The 23,720-nt window shown below is 36.0% G+C and overlaps 1 protein-coding gene across 2 annotated transcripts in view; it reads right to left on the bottom strand.

Annotated features, from left to right (window-relative positions):
* Positions 1-19,838, bottom strand: part of OLFM3 (olfactomedin 3) — a 203,571-nt gene extending 183,733 nt beyond the window's left edge. For both annotated transcript variants that reach the window (XM_003784104.2, XM_003784103.2), the window contains exon 1: positions 19,345-19,838. Coding sequence is in view for 1 of the 2 variants with exons in the window: in XM_003784103.2 (XP_003784151.1) it covers positions 19,345-19,413 (69 nt within the window). In the remaining variant the exon portion in view is untranslated. The remainder of the gene's footprint in view (positions 1-19,344) is intronic.
* Between the last annotated feature and the right edge of the window lie 3,882 nt (positions 19,839-23,720).

The raw sequence follows: 23,720 nt of genomic DNA, 5'->3' as shown, positions 1-23,720 counted from the left end.
GAAAAGGAAGCAGAGAAGGAAAGGTCTGAGCTGCCTGAGTGTCAAAAATGTTTTCATTGGGACTTTTAATCATATGAAAAAATAATTTTAAATCCCTTGTGTTTAATTGATAGGATAACTTGAAAGCCATTGCTTTTAGTTTTACAATGAGCTCTATACATCTCTATTAGGTGGCAGTGCAAATGAAATTTGTGGGATTGACTTAGGTTATTATGTGATTTGGAAATAATAAAGCTGTGTTTAAAAATATTTCATGATGCATGCTGTTAGCTTACTCCAAGAAGTAATGTAATTAACTTTAATAGTTGAGTTTTTTCCCTCTAGTACTTTCCTAATCAAACTCTGATTCTTTTAACCAAACATATAGGTGAGTCCACAGACAGGCACATACCTTAATCCTATTTCAAGATTCCTAGTTCAGTAACATTACACTAGCAATGCTCTTCTTTTACTAAGTTCTAATGGTATCTCATAGCAAGGAGGATAAAAAGAACATCACATAGATCTCTCTTTTTTTCTTAGTCACATAAAACTAACCTTAACATTTTTCTTCTTTTATGTTTGTTGGATAATTAGAAAGACATTGTATAATAGATTAAGAGCCATATGTGAGCCGTGTCTCCTTAAGCATATGCTAGAGCAGAAATAAATTGCGAAATGTAACAAACGTTGAATTAATATGGTATGTTGGAATTAGGCTTTTTCTTTTTGGTTTCAAGATTTATGGAAGAAACAAAAGTGAACTCCATTGTCTTATATGTGTTTGTTGAGGCTAGAACAATATATTTTCCATTGCTGTTTGCTATAATTGCTACTTGGAGTGGATGCCCCCACAGCATTCAGCAACGCAACATTCTTATATTGTTTAAAAATGTTATGAAAGGGCTAGGTGTGGTGGCTCACACCTATAATCCTAGCAGTCTGGGAGGCTGAGCCAAGAGGATCACTTGATGTCAGGACCTGGAGACCAGCCTGAGCAAGAGTGAGACCTTCTCAAGACTAAAAATATAAAAGGTAGCCAGGGGTTGTATCAGGCATCTATAGTCCTAGCTACTCTGGAGGCTGAGGTGGGAGGATCACGGGAACCCTGAGGTTGCTGTGAGTTATGATGTCATAGTACTCTAGCCTGGCCAACAGAATGAGTCTCTATCTTAAAAATAAAAAATAAAAACTACTATTTCAAGGGAATTATTGGGGTAGAGTTTTAACTGAATGTAGTTAGTATGTCAGCTTTGCCATCCTTTCCTAGTAATAGCATATTCACCTACAAGGCTTAATAGACGGAGGTATTGAGTACAATGCGACCATCTACAATGTCTTTGCCCTGGGATGAAGGAGGGAAGAGTAATACGTCTTCCCGCTTTGAATAATAATTTGTGTTGGATATCTTCCAGCTAGTCTATGGCTTGGTACACTTTCCACAACAAAGGAGAATGGAGCTAGCTAAACCTTTTCATAGGGGCCATAAAAAAATAACTACTAATAGTTCCTGGCAAAAGTATCTTTTACTGCATATGAAAGATTCATTATCGATTGAGTGCAGAAGGCAATGTGAGAAGCTCACAATCAATTTGCAGTGACATTTCCTCATGTCTACTCACCTCTCTGAACCATATTTGCTCACCTTTCTACTTTGAGCTGTGGTTCTCTTCTGATCACACAGCTTCCCCTAAGGCCCTTTCCAGCCCTTTGCCACACTCCTCTACACAGAGCCTGGCAGTGTGAGTCCTGGCCTCCCTGCTCTTGATGCCGTTTTCAGGATGTTATTCCCTTCTGCTCTCTACTGGTTACTCAAACTCCCTCTCCGCTGCTGACCAGGTTTCCCACTCACCGAGAGAAGGAGAGCAATTACCCTCTCTTCTCTCAACTGCCAACACCATTTTCACCATGTACTTTGTCTTTTCACCTGTTCTCCTGGAGGAAGTCTGCGTTCTCATTTAAACCCAGTCCCTCATAGATCGTTCCCGTCAGCAACATGACACAGTGTTATTTCTTCCATTTTAAATGTTAACAAAAACTAACTTGTCCAATGCCCTGTTTTCCTCTGGGTATATTCCATGTTTTTCCTCTTTTTGGCAGAATTCCTCAGAATTTTCCAGTTTCCTGGGCTTCAAGACTGCCTGTGTATTGATGATTTCCAAAATAACATGTTCAGTTCCGACCTCCCCCCTAACTCGACATAACAGCTGCCTACTCTATACTTACGCTTGCAAGGCTCATAAACATGCCACACTTACGTCGAAACTCAAACTTCTGATGCTCTCTCCTTTCCTAGGGCTTCCCAGCTGGGGAAACATGTTTCCTTTCAGTTACTCCACCCAAAAATCTTGGAGTCATCCATGACTCCTTTCTTTGAACTAACACCAACATTCATCTAGTTATTTTATACTTCCTGGTTTCTTTATTTCTTCCCTTACCACCAAAAATAAATACTTCACACAGCAAGCAAAATGGTATTTTTAAGACATGAATCAGAGTAGGTCACATCGTGCTCAAAACCCAGCAGTGTCCTCCCATCTCACTCAGAATCCTTACCGACAAGAATACACAAGACCCGGTCTCCTGTTACGTCACTGATCTCACGTCGTACTAATCTCCTTCTTGTGCATTCCAGTGCAAGTTACTAGTGGCCTTGCCTATTCTCAAAAAATGCCATATATGCTCTTGTTTAGATTTATACGTAAAATTTTCTGTGCTTGGAACTTTCTTCTCCAAAATAGCCATGTGACACTCCCTCACCTTCTTCCTGTCGTTGCTCAAGTATGATTCTTACTATGAGGCCTATTCTGACCTTTGTCCCTACCCTGCCACAGGGCACTGTCTCCCATCTTCTCTGCCCTGTTTCCCCCATGTGACATGTGGCTGTCTTCTATATGTCGTATTTTGCTGTGTATAATGTCCTCCTGTGTATTGTGCACAACCACAGTTTTGACCCACACTTGCAGCAAAATATCTTTTGTTTTAATTTTTTACTTCAAATTTTGGTTTGTTTATATTTAGGTACTTGTTTCCTTGTATTATAAAGGAATTTTGCCATTTATTTTTAACATATAATGATGTAAGAAATTTATGTAACAAATAATTATAAAGCACAAGAACAGATGCGGGTATAAGAATTTTTATGTACCATTAAACAAATCGAACTATTATCTTTATTTATCCCTCAAAAACTTGGGCAGAAATGTATACAGTATATATGGCAAAATATGATATATTGCTCGTTTGTTTATTGTTTGGGTTTCAAGTAGTCTGTAAGCTTTAGAAGGGAAGAAACTTGTGCCTTGTTTATCACTACTGTATTTTAAGATAGTGCCCTATACATGGCAGATATTCTAAAACCATGTTAAAAATTTCTGACCATAGTCCCTGACAACACACTTGTCATGTAATTGATGATTGGCTAAAAACTTCTATAGCAGGTGTACCCTAGACATTTAATTTTTTCTGTAACATGCCAATCCATTTTACAGGATTTAAGCTTTGAACCTCCATTTTAACATTATGATGGGATTTTATCACCTTTTTGAATGAATAGAAGAAAGAAAGAAAGTGAAGAAGGAAGGGAGGGAGGGAGGTAAGGAGGGAAGAAGAGAGGAAATAAAGGAGGAAATGGAAGAACAGGAAAGACAAAAAGAAATTGCTCTTAGCCCAAGATGAATAAAATTTCAATCAAGAGAAACACTGGTCAATAGAACCTGAAATTATGCAAGAGATGGTATAATAAAAATGATACCAAATTGAAAGCCATTATAATCCAGGCAGAATTATCTTGCTGTATGTTTATCTTTCTGATGAAAATACAGCAGAACTTTCTTTAGGTGGAGGAAACAACTCCAGGAACAGACTTGTTATAGAAGAATTTACAGTAAAAATTCAGTAAAATGGTAACTTTTATGTATGGGATGGTAGTAAAATCCACAATGCAGACAACATTTATTTGAAACCAATGAGCTCCATGAACAAGACAGGGACAAACAATTGCAATGAATTCATAGAATCTTAAGGTAAGATACATACTGGGATTCTTTGCATTAATTTTTGTTTTCATGATCAAAATAAATACATGGTCACAAACCTGTCTACCTAGCTAGATGCAGATAGCTAAGAGAGACTGATAATATACTGAGATATATAACTATCATATAAAATTTTTATACTGCTACTGTGATGTTGATTTTACGTGTGACTTTCTGTAGGCCACGGAGTTCCCAGATATTTGGACAAAAAGTACCCTGGGTATCTGTGAGGGTGTTTGTGGGTGAGATTAAAATTTGTGTCAGTTGTGGGAATAAACCAGACTGATGTCTCTGATGTGGGTCAATCTCTGTAACTGACCTCCCTAATGAGGGTGGGCCTCATCCAATCTGGTGAAGGCCTGAGTAGAACAAAAAGGCTGAAGGAAAGAGAGTTTGCTGCTTTCTGACTGCTTTTGAGCTGGGCTATTGTTTTTTTCCACATTCATACTTGAATTGAAACTTTTTTCCTCTGGGTCAATCCTGCAGAAGTTCAGACATGAGTGACTAGACCTATGTCAGTAGCGCTGGTGGCTCTCCTGGGTCTCCAGCTGGCCAAGTGCAAGTCTTGAGACTTGCCAGCCTCCATAACCACATAAGCCACTTCTTTATAATAAATATCACTCCCTGTCTTTCTCTTACTCACTCTCTCTCTCTTGGGTTCGTGTGTATATACACAGACATACATAATTTATATGTTGGTTTTGTTACTGTGGACAAAATTGAATCATAAAACTAAATTGTGTTTTGTTTATTTAATTTACTCTTTTTTGTTTGGGGTTAGGATAACTAAATTCCAGAACCATTTCTAATCTAGTATAAGTCAAGTTTTGGACCCTTTGGGTAATAATTTTAATGCCACCATTGCTGCCTTTCTTTTTCATCTGCCAGCTTCTCCTGCTATGACCATATAATTAGGAATTAAAAAACTCAAGTCACGTGAAAAAGCTCTTCAGTGCTTTGTCTGCTATTTTACATTTCTGTGACTTCATTTAATAAAATATTTTTCTTCCTTTCATTGTCTAGTTAATCATTCCTTAAGCATGCCCTACCCCAGCGAATTTTCTCTCATGCTCAATTCTGCTGTAGATGGCAACCCCGTTCCCATCTACGTGTGTTCTATGTGAGTCTCTGCTGTGGGATAAATTATACAGTACTGCAATGATTAGTAAACCCCTATGCATCTTCCAGGAGCAATTATCAAGGACTGTTTAAGCATAGCAGCTATGCCTTTAAAAGAATTATCTTATGTCTAACTACTCGAGTAGTATCAGTCATGAGTACTTGTTGAAAAATGATTATAATGTGGATATGAATGATCTTCTCTATCTTGTGTGATGATTCAGTTCATTGAGAATCTTTCATTTCTGGACAAATTATTTTCTTCACTTTGCTAATTTTCCGTAAACTAAATGTAAATCTTCATTATTTAAAATAAAATAAGCAAACTCACCAATTTTTTTTCCTTAAAAAGAAGAAATTCTGTTTACATTGTATGGAGTGTCACTAAGCAGTCGTCATAAGCTCTTTATTTTGTAATATGCATTTGTTTTCAAAACAAAATTGTTTTTATCTGAAGACACGACCATACCTTTGGTAGATGAGCATTATGACCGACGAAAATCAAGGAGAAGGAGAAGACAGAATCAGAGCCATCATTTTACTGAATCCCAGGTGGCCTATTTATTTATATTTTCACTGCCAGAGAAGGTAGATTACCAAACCAATAAAAAGAATTTGCCATCAAATGCTCTTAAAAGTTTTATAATGGCAAAGAGATGAAATTTTTAGAGTGTGGGTGAGATTTGAAGAACAACAAAAATACTTTGTACCTTATAAACAACAACTGGGAAAACAAAAAACTAGCACACAATTCAGTTAGGGCTATGTGTAATCTAATTAGCTTTCTTTGACAAGCAATTTTTATTTCCGCATTTTCTATCTTTCTTTATAATTTTTAGACCACATTGTAATGCCGTATCCATAGCCTCTCTAATCTTCATCCTTGTAAGCGTAGGCTACAGCATTATTTGGCTAATTAGATTTTTGTTTTTAAACAATTATTGATGTAATTACTAATTATCAATACATATAAGCCAATGTATTAATTCCTTATTTTTTATGTAATAAATTACCACAAACCTCTTGATTTAAAACCACATAAGGGCATCAACTTACAGTTCTGGCAGGCAAAGATTTGAAAATAATCTGGCGAGCATATCAAGTGTTAGCAAGGCTGCTTTCCTTTCTGAAGACTTCATGAAATAATCAATTTTCTTGGTTTTTCAGCTTCAAGAGGCAACTTGCATCTGTTGGCTGAGGTTCTTTCTTTTTTCTTAAAGGCATATCTCTCTAATATCTACTTCTATCATCTATTACTCTTTTTCTGATTCTGAGCCTCTAGTCTTCCCCTTGTAAGAACCATTTTGATTACATTAGGCAGGCCCAGAAAATCCAGGAACATCTTTCCACCTCAAGCTCCTTAACTCAGTCACAGCTCAAACCTCTGTATAAGGGAATACATGTGCAGGGTCTGGGGATTAGAATGTAATCATCTTTGGAAGAATAGTATTCTGTCTACCACAGTCAATATGTATTTTTTCCCTTGAAAACAATCTAACTCCTCAGTATTAGAAACAATAGACAAAGGCTAGATAAACATACATTGGTTATATTTTAGATTTTAGAGGAGATTCCTGACTTTTATATAGATTTGATACAGATTCATACAAAGCCTATTTCCTTATAAGAGTCTCTTTGCTTTTAAATTTCATGTGATAAAGATAGTAGAAACCCAATCTCATTTGCTCATTTATATTTCAATTACATTTATAAAAGCTAATGAAAAGAATGATACAGAATGAATGCTATAGACACATGCTATATGTGTATTTATGTATATCAGCTTATGTATTTTCACATTTGTTTAGTGTGCTTGTAACCACACATACACAGCTCAATCAGGATGATTGTCTCCATGACATAGATTCTTATTTGTATCAAAAAGAGGAAGCTTAGATTTTTATTTTAATTTGAACAACTTGAGAGCAGAAGGAAGGTGAGTAAAAAAATAATGAACTACGTTTTTGAGAGATTAATGTGCTCCATTTTTGGATGACCTACCAAAGTAAAAGAGCACCTGGTGGTTCAACATGCTCTTCTTGTACATGAAGAAATGGAAACCACAAAACGTGAATCAGTTGCCCACGTCCATACAAGGAGACAGTCACAGAGCTGATGTCAGGCTCCAGCTTTTCTGTGATAATTCCCAGTGTAGCAAGCTGTCCACAACACAATAAATTTTCCAGTTTCTTACTTAGTGTATAATTTTCTCTGATTTAGTATGCTTTCTCTATGCTTCTATCTCCATCTTATATGCTAAATTAACGTCACTTAGGTTGAGTCTCTTGAGAAGCAAACAAATTCCTTTCCAATGTGATTACGTACAAGTACAAAACACAGTCAGGATTCTGCTGCTTCTCTCTCTGCAGAGGTAAGATGTAAATAAGAAAAGGAAAAGAAATTTAACTATGTTTTCATGTCTTTTCCTTTTTTCTATTTCTTATTACTAAGAAATATTAAAAATCATTTCAACTAAGGAGACCTGTCTTGCAAATGAATGCCTTTAGTTAGTGATAGAAGAGCAGCCAGGTCTCAGATTAATTGATAGAATCTCTGCGTGTGTGCGTATATGTGGGGGTTGTGTCATAGTGGCAGGGAACGATAAACTGTACTGCCGTTTAAGTATATGTCGGCAAATGCACACATCATCATTAAGCACTTCCAGCCATCCCTGCTATTAAACAAAAACCTCCTCTCAACTCTTCTTTTTCTTTTAACTAAATTTGAATGTGTTCCTCTCTATGCCACTATACTTATAAACTTAGTCCTATTTTTATCACTTGATGTTTTATTTCTATTTTTGTTTTAGGACAATTGTTTAGACTGGGAGTCTTTTCTTGCTTTGACTGACAGGGGAGCCATGATGCTTTGATACCAATGATGGTCACCATGAATGAATTATACATTCATTCTATTTACTTAATTCCTTGCCCTCAAATATCTTCTGCCCCGTTTGGGGTCATTATATTACAACAGTTGTCTCTCTGTTTGGCATCAACTTCATAACTCTCTATACATTTCTTTCTGCTTATTCCTTGAGTGGTGTAAGGTATATAGAAATCAAACAAGATCTATTTTATTCTCTGTCTATGTGTACGAATCAATTTATAAAGGGTAGAGAGTCCTTATATAAATTATAATAAAAAGTCTTTAGTGATTCATGATCCAAATAATATTTCAGTTCATTTTGTACTATGATGATATGTACTAAAATATATTCATGATGCCACAAAACTTACGTAGGTGTGAAAATACTCATCTATGTACTAATTCCAGATAAACAATTCCCTATGCAGCTGTAGACATAGATCATTACCAGGAGTGATGGTATCTTTGTAAGCCAATATTTCACTAGTGACATTTTGGTGCCAGTGAATCAACATTTCCAATACTGATTCTCTGTTTGAAGAAATCCTGCCATCTGGAATTGGTCCCTCTAGTAATGCTATTTAAATCATCATGGGATAATGCTTCTTAATCACCTTCAACTTAGTTGGAAAAATAAAAAGGATTGTCTATTCAATTTATGTTCTCCCTTTGGGGTTATCTAGACAGCTATTTATTTGTGGTGTTTAACAAATTTGTTATTGACAGTTTTCTAGATCATTTTAACCTGAATAGTTAATTAGGAAAATATTTTCTTTCTGATACTATCTAGAGGTTAAAATTCAAATAAATCTAACTCTATTGTACTTATATTTTCATCAAAAATTACTCTCTATGGTGACACCATGCTCATATTGCAACATAGTACAAATATGGAGGCAATATGGCTTTAATAGGAGAAGAATTTCAACTGAATGCTTTTTTTTTTTAAGAGACAGAGTCTCACTTTGTCACCCTCAGTAAAGTGCCCTGGCATCACAGCTCACAGCAGCCTCCAGCTCAGGAGCTTAGGCAATTTTCTTGCCTCAGCCTCCTGAGTAGCTGGGACTATAGGTGCCGGCCACAACGCCTGGCTATTTTTTTGTTGCAGTTTGGTGGGGGCTGGGTTTGAACCCGCCACCCTCAGTATATGGAGCCGGTGCCCTACCCCCTGAGCCACAGGTGCCATTCCAACAGAATACTTTTGGTTCTTAAAATATAGTGCAGTCATTTAGAAGAGATGGAGAAATAGAGGTGATATACTAATTTATCAAATAAAACTAAATATTGCACACTAATCAAAATAATATGTACACATAAATAGTGTTTAGACTTATAAGTTCAGACAAATGAAATGGGCACTTTGGAACAAGAGGTTATATTAACCAACTACGTAAGGAATAAGGAATCTGAGGATACACTAACATTGCCACCAAGCATTAGGAAACATAGATAGTAAATCACAGGATTCTTAAGGTTGTAGCATCCCAGAGATCTATGACAAGTCAAAAATAGCACCAAAGATAGTGGTGTGGGGCAGCGAATTACTGCAGAATTGAAAGAAACATAATTTTTCAGCTTTAGTCAAGGTAAATAACCTGATTTCTGAATTGTCAGCCCTTGAGGGCTTTCAGAATCAGTCTTACTCTCCTGCCCCAATGCATTGCCTAGCAGGTGTGTCCAAACTCTGGTCTGCAGGTCACAAGCTGATTTTGTGAGGAATTATGTTTATCTATACTGTCAGATATCATGAAAAGTATGTGTGGACATTTTTTGCTAATCATCTACGTTAGTGTTTGCATGTTTAATATTGGGCCAAGACAATACTTATTCTTCCAATGTGCAGGAGAGAGGAAAAAAAGTTTGGACCCTCCTGAACGGAAGAAAGGATCAAAAACAAAGATTATATTTATACTTCATTTAAACAATGATTTAAAGTTTATAGGTGAGTCCTGACTTATTTTTCATATGCTCACTTTTTCACATACACCTAACAAAGGACTAATATCTAGAATGCGTAAGGAACACAAACAAATCAGCAAGAATAAAATATCCATTAAAAAGTGAGCAAAATTTATGAATAAAATTTTTTTCAAAATAAAATATACAAATGGCCAAGAAACATATGAAAAATGCTCAAAATCGCTAGTCACCAAGGAAATGCAAATTAAAACCACAATTGGATACCACATTCCTCCTTTCAGAATTGCCATTATTACAAAACCAAAAAGCAATAGATGTTGCATGGATGTGGTCAAAAGGAAGGATTAGACATTGTTGATGGGCATGGAAATTAGTGCAACCTCTAATATGGTGAACAATATGGTGATTTTTCAAGAAACTAAAAGTAGACCTACCATTCAATTGAGCAATCCCAATCCCCTGGGTATCTACTCAAACGAAAAAAGAAGTTATTACTTCAAAAAAAATCTACACTTGTGTATTTATTGCAGCACAACTGACAGCTGCAAAAATATGGAATCACCCTGAGTGCCCATCAACTGATGTGCAGATAAAGAAAATGTGATTTGCATATACATGCACACACACACACACACTGAAATAAATAAATCTATGTATATATATCCATATATACGTGCACATACACCATGGAATACTGCTCAGCCACAAAAAAGAATGAAGTAACGTCTTTTGCAGCAATTTGGATGAAACTAGAGACCATTATCCTAAGTGAAGTAGCTCAGTAACAGGTAAACAAATATGACATGTTCTCACTTAGGAGTGGGAGTTAACAGTGGGTATACATGATCATACAAAGTGATACTAAGGATATTTAAGAATCAGAAGAAAGTGTATGAGAAAGGTGAAGGATCCAAACTTGCCTATCGGGTACAATGTACACCATTTGGATAATGGACGCACTAAAGCTCTGACTTCACCATTATATAATTCATACATGTAACGTCATCATTTTGCACCCCGTAAATCTATTGAGATAAAAAGTCTCAAACTTTGCTCTCTTAAAAACAAAAGAAAATTTTAAAAAATCCACAAAAATACTTATTAAATAACTTATTAAGTATTTTATCTGAATAAGGCACTGTGCTAGTTGTTACATAGGAAATAACAAGAAAATGACCAAAACAAAGAATGTAACCCTAAAATTTATTAGAAGAGATCAAATACAATAAATACATTCCAATTTAGTAAGGGAGATACAATAAAATAAACACCAATAACTAAGAAAGTAGAAAATGTACAGAAAATACAATTTTTTTAAAGAGCGATTAGAAATTAAGTGTTTTGCAAATTTGTGTGCTGGAGGGGAAGACATCAAATTCAGCCTGGGCTCATGAGCAACTACTATGTGTCAGATACGGTACCTTCACCTGAAGATGTAGAAAGATAGATAAAATGTGATTCTTTTCTTCTAGATGTTTTTAGTTTTTCAAGATTACCCCCTTTTAGAGTGTGAGAAATTTCCAGGAAGACTTTATGGAAGGAGTGATACTTGAATTACATCTGGAAATAGAGGTAAAATTTTGGCTTATGGACGAAAGGAAATGACCTTTCAGGGAGAGGCAAAACCATGAATTCAACAGCACCCACAATCTTCTCTCTGAATTTATTTATGTTCTTCGAAGGTTTGGTCTAAGAGCAACAGAAGGCATAGCTCCCTCTGTGATACACGCTTTACGATAGCTTGTTTTTACAACGGAAAACCTAAATATTCTTAGAGAACTCTTTTATTCATTACTGTAACATTTTTTACTATATGCATTAGTGTCATTCACAGTACTTGGCACTGTAGATAGAAATGATCTTAGGCTATTCCTTTATCTTGAATTTCCCCAATCTACAAATGTACCACCTCTTGTGGTAAGTAATAAAGATAGATTAGGTCTCATTATGGTATGGTGTACAAATATTTTAGAACTAATGCATTTCTTAGAACTTATACATTTTAGAAATAATGCATTTCTTTAGAACTAATACATTTCTTAAATATTAGGTGAACATGAACAGAGTCTATCCTAGATACTATACATTTGCTTTCCTCTTTTTTTTTTAACCTTTTACATGACCCACACGGATTGTATTGAGAAAAGAAAGAATCAAGTTGTTTGTTACTCAGATAGTGTAGGCTTGACAACACCTTGTTGGATGAGCAACACCAGTGGAAATACTACAGTGGCTAATTGAGAGTCAGAGTCTTTTCACCGACTTCGTAGAAATTTCTGTTGAGAAGAGCAGGAAGACCAGCAAAGGCAGAGGGACATTTTGCTCCTAAATGTGGTCTTTTCTCCATGACCCTCTGACTGGAACATTTTTAGATTGAGTAACCTGAGAAAGTACCTTTTCTTACCTTCTTTATTAGTATTTCTGAATCTTTGAGAGCATTTAAACTACTCTCCCATTAGCATTTTTTGCAAAGACATGAGAAATCCATATTTTGCATGCTGGATGAAAAACCAGTTTTCTTTTTTGGTGGACTCTGTGTTTAAATATATCCATCCCTTCTGATCTTTCCTTCATGATTAGTGAAAAGCTCTTTTCTTGATGTGGTTTGACTTTGAAATTATGGACCCAATCTTTGTGTCTTACACTTTTTTCCTAAGGAGAAGTGTCTTTTCCAATGTAAGTAGGGTGTAAATTTGTAAGGTGACAAGTGGAGTTTTGACCAAAATGATAGGCTGGTTCTCAGACGCTACAATAACTTCAAACAGTACCTTCCATTTTTGCGAAGCAAACAAGAGGGAAAAGCAAGAGTAGAGGAAGGCCATTTTATTGTTATACATCTTTACTATATATGGTGCACAATAGACTTTAGATTTGTTTATAGGTTGATTGATGTCAGTGGAATATTTGCATAGATTCTATGTTTTAAAATAGACGTTTATGGATGCGTAGTATTCCATGGTGTGCAGGTGCCACAATTTGTTTATCCATTCCTGAGTTGACAGGCACTTAAGTTATTTCCATGTCTTTGCAATTGTAAATTAAGCTGCTGTAAACAAATACAGGGCAAATGTCCTTAAGATAAAATGATTTTTTTTTTCTGGCTAGATGCCTAGTAGTGGGATTGTGGGGTCAAATGGGAGGTCTCGTTTGAGTTTCTTGAGGATTCTCCAGACTTTTTTCCAAAGAGGTTGTGTTAGTTTGCAGTCCTACAAACAGTATAAAAGTGTTCCTCTTGCTCCACATCTGCACAATCTAAGACATGCACACATTGGAGAAATACTCATTTCAATTCAAGCCTGGGGCAGGGCGAGGGGGGCGATGGGGAAAGGGGGGAGGGGAAGTGCAGGAGGAGGAAGGGGCAGGGGTTGGGGAGCTCTCACTGAATGGGCATGGGGTGAGAGTGTTTGGCACACCATTTGTGTGGTGGACATAACCACAAAAGGAACTCTACCTAACAAAATCAAGTATTTTGAACTGGTTCACATTAACCTGAAATAAATTTACTTTTCACACACACACACACACAAAAAATTTGCAACAAAATAGAATATGTATAGAATAGAATAAATATGAATAGAATAAATAGAATAGAATATGTATGAATAGAATAAATATGTTAATATCATCAATAATTTTTATCTTCCATTGTTGTCATATTATTCAATAATTATAAAAACTGAGCTTCAGGCAGATTAATTGACTATTGAAAAGTTGTACTGTTAGTACTTGAAGCCAGTTCTTAAAAGTTCATGTCCAGATTCTGCTTTTGTAGTAGTTAGGAAGCAAAATTTTAAAAAATAGTATTTAAAATGTCATGATAATGTTAGCTTCACAAAAAATTCAAGATTTTGAATCCATAAGTGATATAGATGGAGTAGATTGATGACCAGTATTAGGTAGACTAAAATGTTCAAGGATCATGATTTCCATATCAGATTTTAGATTTAAACCAGAGTAGTCAGTGTTTAAATAGCTTTGATATTGCTCTAACGCTTTAATGACACAATTACATACCCGCAATTGCACAGATAATCCTAATAACTCACTGCAATCTTGCCTAACCTACCCAGAGAACAATCTAATTTTGTATCTCTGTCCTCTGTTTCACTACTGACAATTAACTTTTTTTTCCATTAAAATGATGGCTAATTAATACTTAAGTGAATCAGACGTCAAACTTTTTTTTCCAAAGTTGCAACTCTCTTTTTTCTTTACACACCTTAGTATAAAATTTGAAGTTTTAAAAATAATTGCCAAATATAAAATCTTTAAGGATGTGCCTGCTTAAGTGTCAACAACAGAATACATGCTATCTTTTATAAGTAGCTCTTCCGAATGCCTCCCACACCTCTTCAGTACTCCTGGCAGTTCTTTTTATATGGGAGGTAAGTTTTCACTTTTACTTTTCACTAGAGAATTTTTCATTACACAAAAAATAAAATTATGACAGAAGTAGGAAATCTGTTGGCTTTCCGTCCTACTAGGCTGACATCTGAGTTTTTCAGGGAAACGAAGTATTGACAGGAAAAGGCACAGATGCCTGCACACATGGGTCTTGTGTTTGGTACAGGAAGGAAGAAGAGTGGTGTGAGAGAAGGTAGGAAATTAAAGGTGCTGACGGCTGTAGATGAAAATTTCATAGTATTATCTAGAGAGGCTCATTCTTGAATCTCATGAAGTTTAAAAAATTATATATGAGAACTTACAAAAGAATTTATTAGTTTTGATATGTGATCAAATATATTAAAAAGAGTCACTGTAGGTTTAACAAAGAAGTTTTAAGAACATTGAGGCCCCTCATTGTACAGGTATGGGATTGAAATCACAGCTTCTCCATAGTCATCTGGTGTATAGAGAGCTATCAGCAGTAGCCAAAGTAGAAATTAGAACTGGGGGACCCTGAATTCTCGCCCCAGTGTTTCTCACTCTATTCCGCTTTCCCTCACAACAGAGTATTGATCATCACAGTAGCCAGACAGAAAGTAACCAGATAGCTCACAGAGTTATGAGAAATAAGAATTGTAAAAGAAAAAAAATGAAGGAAAGCAGTGTCATTTTAACCTTTTCAAGTTGCCAGGAGAGAGAATATGTACTTTTTCCAGAATAAAAGTTAATTAGGTTAAGGAGGATGAGAAAAGCTGAGAGCAGGAAGCTGTTTGCTCTTTCAAAGCAGAGATAAGTTGCCTTGAACTCTTCAGATTTTACCATATTGGGGTTTACTAGTGCATAATTACAGGTCCTTGCCAAATGTCATTGATCCATATTTTCTGTTCTAATTTGAGCTGATCTTGTTCAGTAGGCTATAGAGGATGTGTCTAGCACACAGGCAACCCAGGAGATACATATTTTTTAAGGTGAGTTTTAAAGCAAACCGACAATAACCTCAGTCAATTTTGCTTGATGTTTTTGCTTTTCTGTCAAACTTGTTTAAAACAGTAACAACAAGAACTTTAGCAAGAGTTATGTACAAAAGGTAATTGTAGGTAATATAGGTCTTTGATTATTTTCTTTAACAATGCTAAAACATGAAGGCACTCATAGTCTGTCCCATCACAAAACCTTCAACAATATAATTATTGAAATAGTCCTAGTTCCCATCAGGTTTCCTGGCTTTAAAGCAATTGTCTCATTTAGAGCAAGAGCTCTAATTAGCTGGATTGTTTGGGACAGAAAAAGCCAGGACGGTGTTGGAGATTATTGCTGAATCATTGTTATATTTAATGTCTGTTGTGTGAGCTAGGATGGTGACAAGTTAATATATTCCTAGGTAAGAAGACAGTGAATGCTTCCTCAGTCCAAGCAGGACTCTCCTGCTAGAGATTTTGTTGATCTATTTATCCTACCTGTGTGACCCCTTTACAGTTGACTAGGCAGTGGGATGTGTGGATAGGGTCATGTTACCTCTTTTTACTGTTCCCCAAGCGTCTGGCTCCCGTGTAAACACGCTGCCTGAAGCCTGCACAGCGATGTTTACATCCTCATATCTTTATAGTTCAGCACTGCAGAGCCAAGAAATTCATGCTTCTGACTCACAGAGTCTACCGTTCTGGTATAACATTCAAATAACGATCTGCCAAAAATTTTCTTGTAAAAGAAAAAAGTCCACTCTTATACTATCAAGGTCATTACTGAACTCAATGCCTTCAGTATAAAAGCACAGAGATGCCATCTAGCAGCCACCCTCAGGAATTTCCTGCATACGTATAGTCCTGTCTCTATAAAACTGAGCAATGCTAATATTCCCACAAGCTTTCCGTTTTTAAGATTTTACTTATGGCATGTTATTTGGTATAGTGACTGTAATTCAGACACTCTATTACAAATGAAATTAACTGATGTCTCTTAAAATAGGCAAAGTGATTCATCCTGGAGTTTTTGTAAAAGAAACTTCGAACTTATTAATTATCCTTTGATTAAGACCACATGATTCAAATAATTTTCCTGAGAGAAAAAATTGGCAATCTGTCTATAAAAAGTATAATTAATTAGCAGCAAATTGCCTTCCTTTGTGGAAAGAAAATGCCAATTTTGCCAATTCTCTGAAATATCAAATGAGAGAAAAGAAAGCAAGTGTACACTGAAAGTAAGTTTCCCCTATGAGCAATGAAGCTTTCACTTTTTAAAAGAATTTAAAACCCAAATTGACTTCCAAGTAACTTATCTTACCATAAGATGGCGATACGTAACACTGTATAAAATGTCATATATGATCTATAAGCCTCAGTCAATGAAAGAAAAAAAAAGCCATTATAAATGTAAACATTAATGGTCTCCCATGAAATAGAATTGGTACTGTTAAAAAACCTTTTTGTCTTCTGTTAAATTAATATAGAAGAAGTACACTCTAAGATTTAAATAGCCAATGTTTAATATATGTGAAATTCCCTATTAAGAAAACCAATCAGTTTAAGGGCTCTCCTATTTTCTCACTTTCTATATATCCATGTATGATTATATATATTTATATGCATATATACACAATAGATTTGCAATATATATAAAGTAACAACATAACTTAATACTTGAATAAATTTATTCGGTATAGCATATACTGGTCACAACATTAGCATGTGCAAAAATTGGCTAGGATTTCTGTTCATTTAAGTGTCACCACTTATTTTATTGTTAATTTTTCCAAAAACTAGGGCTTTAATGATATTATATTCCTAAGATTTTAATTTCAAATCACCAGATTTTTTTTCTCATTTTCAAACTTTAAATCCTGAAATTTGTAGTTGGTAACCTAATTGACAGTTATTTTGAGGAAAATGATGCCATTTATAATAATACTGCAAGTGATCAAAGTAGTTTGATAAAATATTCAAAAGTAGCTTCTATTCACCTTTATACATTAATATTTGGTCCACAAGTCCAAAAACTTTTTACAATGTTAAAACTACTCACTCTGAACATTTAATCTTCTCTGTAATATCACCTGTGGTATAGAACAAAGTATCATCTTTTGAACAAAATATCGTTTATTCTCTGCATACTGTACTACAGTATCTAGAAACTGACATGGACAGTTTGAAAAGTTGACATAGTCCCTTTCTAGATTTTTCAGCTCAATTGTCCATCCACAGTTTATTCTGAAGAAAGCTGAAAGTTTTATAGCATTGAATTTGGAGAAATAAACTCATCACAACTAAAAAAGTTTGTATTGGCGAAACATAGGTTGTTTATTTGAGAAATTGATCTCAAAAGATCATCTATATGTTTAATTTTAGAAAAAAGGGGCTATGAACAGTCAAAATGTTCATGCATTAAATATATCAGTCTAATCATATTATACACAATTGTCACTGAAACTCTACATTTCTGAATTCATTTTAAAAAATGACAAAACTCCCTGTCAGTGACTTTTTCTGCAGTAGCTCTATGATTAACTTCACTTTTAGAAGGTATTTTACTAAAAATATTTCAAATGACATATATAATAGAATATGCTTAAAAACTTTCAGACAATATCATATAAAGAGAGTGGTGGTAGGTAGAATGTGTCACTATAGGGTGCAGAGGCCAAAAGATTAAAAGATGATTTAAAAGATATAAAAAATAAAATCAACACCTTTACTGAAGTTTAAAATGCTTTAAAGCTTCCACTTAGTACAGACATGTGCTATTAAGATCATTAAAATGGCACTCACGATCACAACATCAGTACAACCGTGCTTTCAAAATAATATAATTTTATTTTTCTGCGGTCTGCCTACATATGAAAGTATATTGAAATAATTACCAGTATCTATGACATGATTTTAAGTTTTCACTATTATGCTATGTTAGGCCCATAAATACCATAACCACAGGATTATACTATGCTTGGTTACATCTTCGTTCTATTTAATTATGAAAAAAATCTTAATTTCTTTACACTACACAGATGACATAAGCTTTAAAAATAACTTCACAATATTTTAAATATGGTTTTTTATTGGTTTGATAGCATGGTCTCATTTTCCTATAGTGTCAAATTGCTGTTGTCAAGTTAAATAAGTAAAATAATGAACTGCATCTCTTAATCTTTTTGACCTCGATGCCTTATCTCTTACTCCCTATAATTATTATTTTCTTAGAATGATGAAGCTGTCACATTACCCCCTTGCCATCACTACTTTCCCCATACATTGCTCAAAACACTTCTCCATATTTTTCTGTCTTTTTACTAAGGGAGCTTAGCATTCACTTTAGCTGATAGTACTGGATAATTTTCCGAGTTCAACAGCTATGAGACAACTCATCCCTTCCCAATGCCCTGTTTGGTTTGACAGGATTCTCACTTCCTGTTTCTTAACACTGATAACGAGAACTTCCTCAGTGCCCCCTAATTTCCTTCACCAAGAGAAAGAAGAAAACAAGCCCCTTTTCACCAACGCCTCTCAGCCATGGCAGAAAGTATAGCTCTGCTTCTCTGCTGCGTGTGTTACAAGCAGCATCCCAAATGTTTTGGACACAAACCGCAGCACGTCTGCGATGGGAGTATTATTGACCAGGATCAGCTGGAAAACGCTCCCGGCTTTCAACAAAGAAATGCTTCACCATCTCCTAATACAGGTTTCTAAATTGCATGCTTTCAACTGCAAACTCCTTTGCATTACTTGTCCGACTTCAGGATAGAGCATGAAGCAGTCGGACACCGAATTAGCTAAATTCCCCGGGGAGCCGCATTGCCCGCTGCCCGAACACGTTACATTTTCTCCTGGTCCCTCCCCCCACACAGCAGGGCTCTACCTTGAGGACCTCGCTGTTCCTCCGGTAGTTCACCTTGTTCTTTTTTAAACGGTAGGGATACGCCAGGCACCGCAAGGTAGCTCCAAGAAGCTGTCTCCAGTGCCGTTTTGGGCATATGCATTTGCATTTGGGGTTGTTTTCTTCTATATTGCACATTTATGTCAAACAAGAGTCAAAACATTGCCCATACCTTGGAAGGATCTAATCCAGCGAGCAAAGACAGCAGCAGGAGGTTGAGAAGGCTGGACGTCGCCTGCATTCTGATCGGGGTTTCCGCTCCCTCTTGACTCTCTTGGCTGTGGCCGCTCCACTCTCACTGCAGAGACCTTTCCCTCCTCAGTTGCACTTTCTGCCTGCCAGTCAGAGCAGAGTGGAGGCTGAGGCGGCGGCGGCGGCGGCGGCAGCAGTAACAGCAGCAGCGGCGGCAGCAGCGGCAGCCGCCCTGGGGGGCGATCATTCCGCAGGCATCCTCGGAGCTGGAGTCCCGGAGTTCAGCAGCGAGGGCTGCGCTGCAGTGGGCGCTGGCCAAGGTGCTGAAGTTCCTCCAACCCGCCGCCCGGGTCTGCCCTCTCCCCGGCTGCTAGATAACCAGCCCACCTCAAAAGTTTTGACCTAAGAAAAAGATAAAGGGAGAGACTGCTGAGAGGGGTGTGGAGACCTGGACAACGGATATGACATCACCACAGCTCCTGGGGGTTTCGGGGGAAATTTTGCGGGGGGATCTGTTAAGCAAACAAAGATTGACGCTCGTGCTCCAGTTCGGCATTTGCTGGCAACTTGAGCTGCAGAGAAGTGGAGAGTCAGCTAGATAGGTCCAGGATTATGAAACAAATAGTGCGCTGGAACCTTCTGCCGTCATTGACAGAGGACTTGACATCGTATTTAGGGTTTTAAACAAAGTTTGCCGTACACGTTATCAGTGTATGCTTCTATTCAAGACACACGATTTTTAGCCATTATAGATGTACGTGGTAATTGATAGATGTGCATTGTCATTTATGAATCGCCTATTGAAATAATATTTTTAGGGTAGGCACTAATGGGTATGTGTCCATCTAAGGCTGTGGGTCATCTGGAAATACTAATGCATCAATTCACGTAAATGGAGACTTTTATTTTTGCCCTTAGTTATAAATTGGTATATTCCATTAGTGCTCCCCCAAATGAAATATCTCCCCTCACAAACACAGCGATACCCAGAAATGCAGTTTTCCTATTAGTCTGACTTGTGTATACATCAGAGGAAGAATCCAGTGAGAGATGACAGCCCAGTGGAAAAAGTGATTATTTCTAAGCTATCAAAAAATTCTGAATTCCAGAGCTCAGAAAAAAGAACAGCTGCCTCACAAGTAGAAAGGGTTAAGGACAGACAAACTGTCTGGTTCACCTGCATCGTTTAACTAGACTTAAGCATCTTCGTTTTTCTGAAGCTAGGTATTACTGAAATATCAAAAAGGTGGGGACACGTTGGCAACAACTCCAAAATACCATTCCCATACAATCGCGCCTTTAATACACTCATCTTTCTAGAAATAATGTTTCTTAAGGATTAAGATGAACTAACCGGAGCTATGGACATTGCTTTCTTTTATTTTCACATCAAAATGATGACTTGTTTGAGATACCAGATACATACTGTTGTATCACATCTCCACCAATCTTTCCCTGAAAATATTCCAGAGTTTTAACCTAAGAAAATATCAATTAGGATTTAAATACTTGTGAAAGTTATATTTCCCAATAATTTGCATATCACTGCATATGTTTTTATCCTAACATTATAAATGTGTATGCCTGTGCATATGACTACTTCAGGTCTTTTTTGTTTTTACTACAAAACATAAATGACATGAAGTAAACTAAACCTGAAAATTCTTTTTGAAAGGATAGATCATGCATAAAAGCAAGGTTGTAGGATGACAGGAAGAAGGTGGAGTTACTTAGCATGTTGTTAATTTAATGACCTCCCTAGAAACCACAGTTACCTTTAGAAATTCCATTATTATCTAACAGACATAGAAAATAAAAATTCTTCTTGAAGAGATAGATAAAACCAGAGAGTCACGCCTGATACTCTTTCAATGACTTCCTAGAGGACATTTGTAACTTTCTTTGTCCTTGTTTTGCATTTGTTCCTTAACCTAAACTTTTCAAATCTCTCTACATACATCTGTTTATCTATCACAGTAGGATAAAATCAGCATAATTTTTCAATGATTCATACATAAAAATTATTTAAAATTTTATTCAGTTCCCATTTTTAAATCTTTCATATGACTACACAGTTTGAAAATGAAGTTGCACAGATGGGGCAGCTAAATGATTATAATAGTACATTTTACTTTCCATTCTCTAAATGCAACTTGTTTTATTATCCGTATTCCCATATGCTTTTTTCTCTTCTCAAGGTGTTTGCTAGCAGCCTGTTTATAGCTCCACCTCCCAGCAGGCTGTACATCATACTTGTTTAAGTGGAAGGAAGCTGTATTAACAGACACAAAAAGTAGTATGAAAACATAATCATATCAATTTTATCACTTCAAAATCAACAGATATTGTTATAATGAAATTATGTGGCTTCTTTGGAAATGGAATTATTCTGGTCTTGTACATGTTTCACAGTATAAGTGATTGTAATAAAACGCCTATGTGGCATACGTTTTTAACTCCATTTTTCTATATTTTATGGCACTTGTTTATAACAAGAAGTTAATAAGAAGACAAAAACTTGCCAGAAAAATGTGATGGAAGAAGATGATGATATTTAGAGATCCAAAGTAAGTAATATATGGTAATTATGCTACAAATGAAAATAGATGATCTTTGCATGCTTACAAAATACTTGTCATAAGAAAAGCTTACTCATTTGTAGGGAACGATCAAGTTCTGTAATAAATCAAAGCTGTATTAAACATGCCACTGAAAAACAAAAGGCGCAAATTAAACAGTACAAATCCACCAAACTCAACTGCTTCCTCTATGTCTCTTTGAAAATAGAACAATAAACTACATAGTTTCTTTTACATGTTATTGTGCCTATGGCTTATAGTTAGTCATTTATTTTGTGGTAAAGCCCTCTTATATATTTCCAAGCAATCAGTTTTGACAGAATTGTGGGTCATATTATATGAGATTGGGCAAATAATTTCATGAGTTTGTCCTAGAAAAGTGTTACATACTTCATTGCTGAGTATCACTACAGTCGCCTTCAGAGTACTCCCCCTGGCCATTTGGTGACCGTAGTGATATTCAGCAGCAAGGTGTACAGCGCTTTTTCTAGAATGAGTTTGCAGACTTAATTGTCAGACCTTGTACAATGACAGCACCAATGGCCATTCCAAAGATAGAGTTCCAAAATTGCTCCCCTATCAGGGCACCTGGAAGGTAAGCATAGTGATATTCAGCAATGAAGGATGTAGTTCTTTTTCTAGGACGAGACTGCAAACTTAATTGTCCAACCTTCTATCTTACTGTGCATGGCAACCTATGGAACATTGTTTTTCTTTTTTTTTTTTTTTCTTTGAGACAGAGTCTCATTATGTCATCCTCAGTAGAGTGCTACGCCATCACAGCTCACAGCAACCTCAAACTCTTGGGCTTAAGTGATTCTCTTGCCTCAGCCTCCCAAGTAGCTGGGACTACAGGTGCCCGCCACAGCACTCAGCTATTTTTTGGTTGTAGTTGTCATTATTTAGCAGGCCCAGCTGAGCCAGAACCCGCCAGCTTCTGGGCATGTGGCCGGTGCTCTACTCACTGAGCTACAGGAGCTGAGCCAGAACAGTGATTTTCAAACAATGTGCTGTGAGAGGATCTTAGGTGTGCAAAGAAAATATTTAAAGATGATGAATTAAATTATTTTTGAAAGACATTGAAAGTACAGTCAGTATATTCTTTTCTTTTTACTTGGTTTTTTCAATCAACATAATTTAATTGTGCATGGAAGTTCAACTATAGGTTTAAGTGTGCCGTGAGATTAAAAATAAAAGTGCTGAAAAACGCTGCTGGAGAGAATTTCTCCTCAAAAGGAAGATTCCTCCACAAAGTTCTCTGTATCTTCCATTTACACTAGCTAGGCAAAAGAGTTCTACTAAAAAGGAGAGAAATAGTATATCTATCTGCTTTTGTTTAGTATATCTATCTGCAAATTGTTGACTGTAGTTATGAAATGTGGTTCATAGCATAGATTTAGAAATCTTGCATTGTTACATGCATACATGAAAAAATATGTGACATTGTTATGTCTTGTCAAAGTTACCTTCTATGTCTACAGTGGGTAGACTATTACTCAGAATTTTATAAAGCATTATAAAAATTTCAGCCAATATTTACTACAGAAGTATGCATAAAAATAAGCTTTGGGAAGTTGTGTACATGTACAATACATAGAATAATGTAATATATTTAAACATTTATCTCCAATATTACTAAAGTAAGTTTTAAAAAAATAATTATATAGTGGAGTATACTCTTAACTGAATGTTTTATGTGTTTTAGTCATCTTTTAATAAACAATTGTGTGATATACCGTTGATCCTTACACAATGTGAAGGGCCCCATGGGTGTGAA

The sequence above is a fragment of the Otolemur garnettii genome, unplaced genomic scaffold (genome assembly GCF_000181295.1).
Source record: "Otolemur garnettii isolate 467f Iridium unplaced genomic scaffold, OtoGar3 scaffold00010, whole genome shotgun sequence".
Lineage (NCBI taxonomy): Eukaryota > Metazoa > Chordata > Mammalia > Primates > Galagidae > Otolemur > Otolemur garnettii.
Note: the sequence above shows the minus strand (reverse complement) of the source record. Positions and strands in the feature narration are given on the sequence as shown.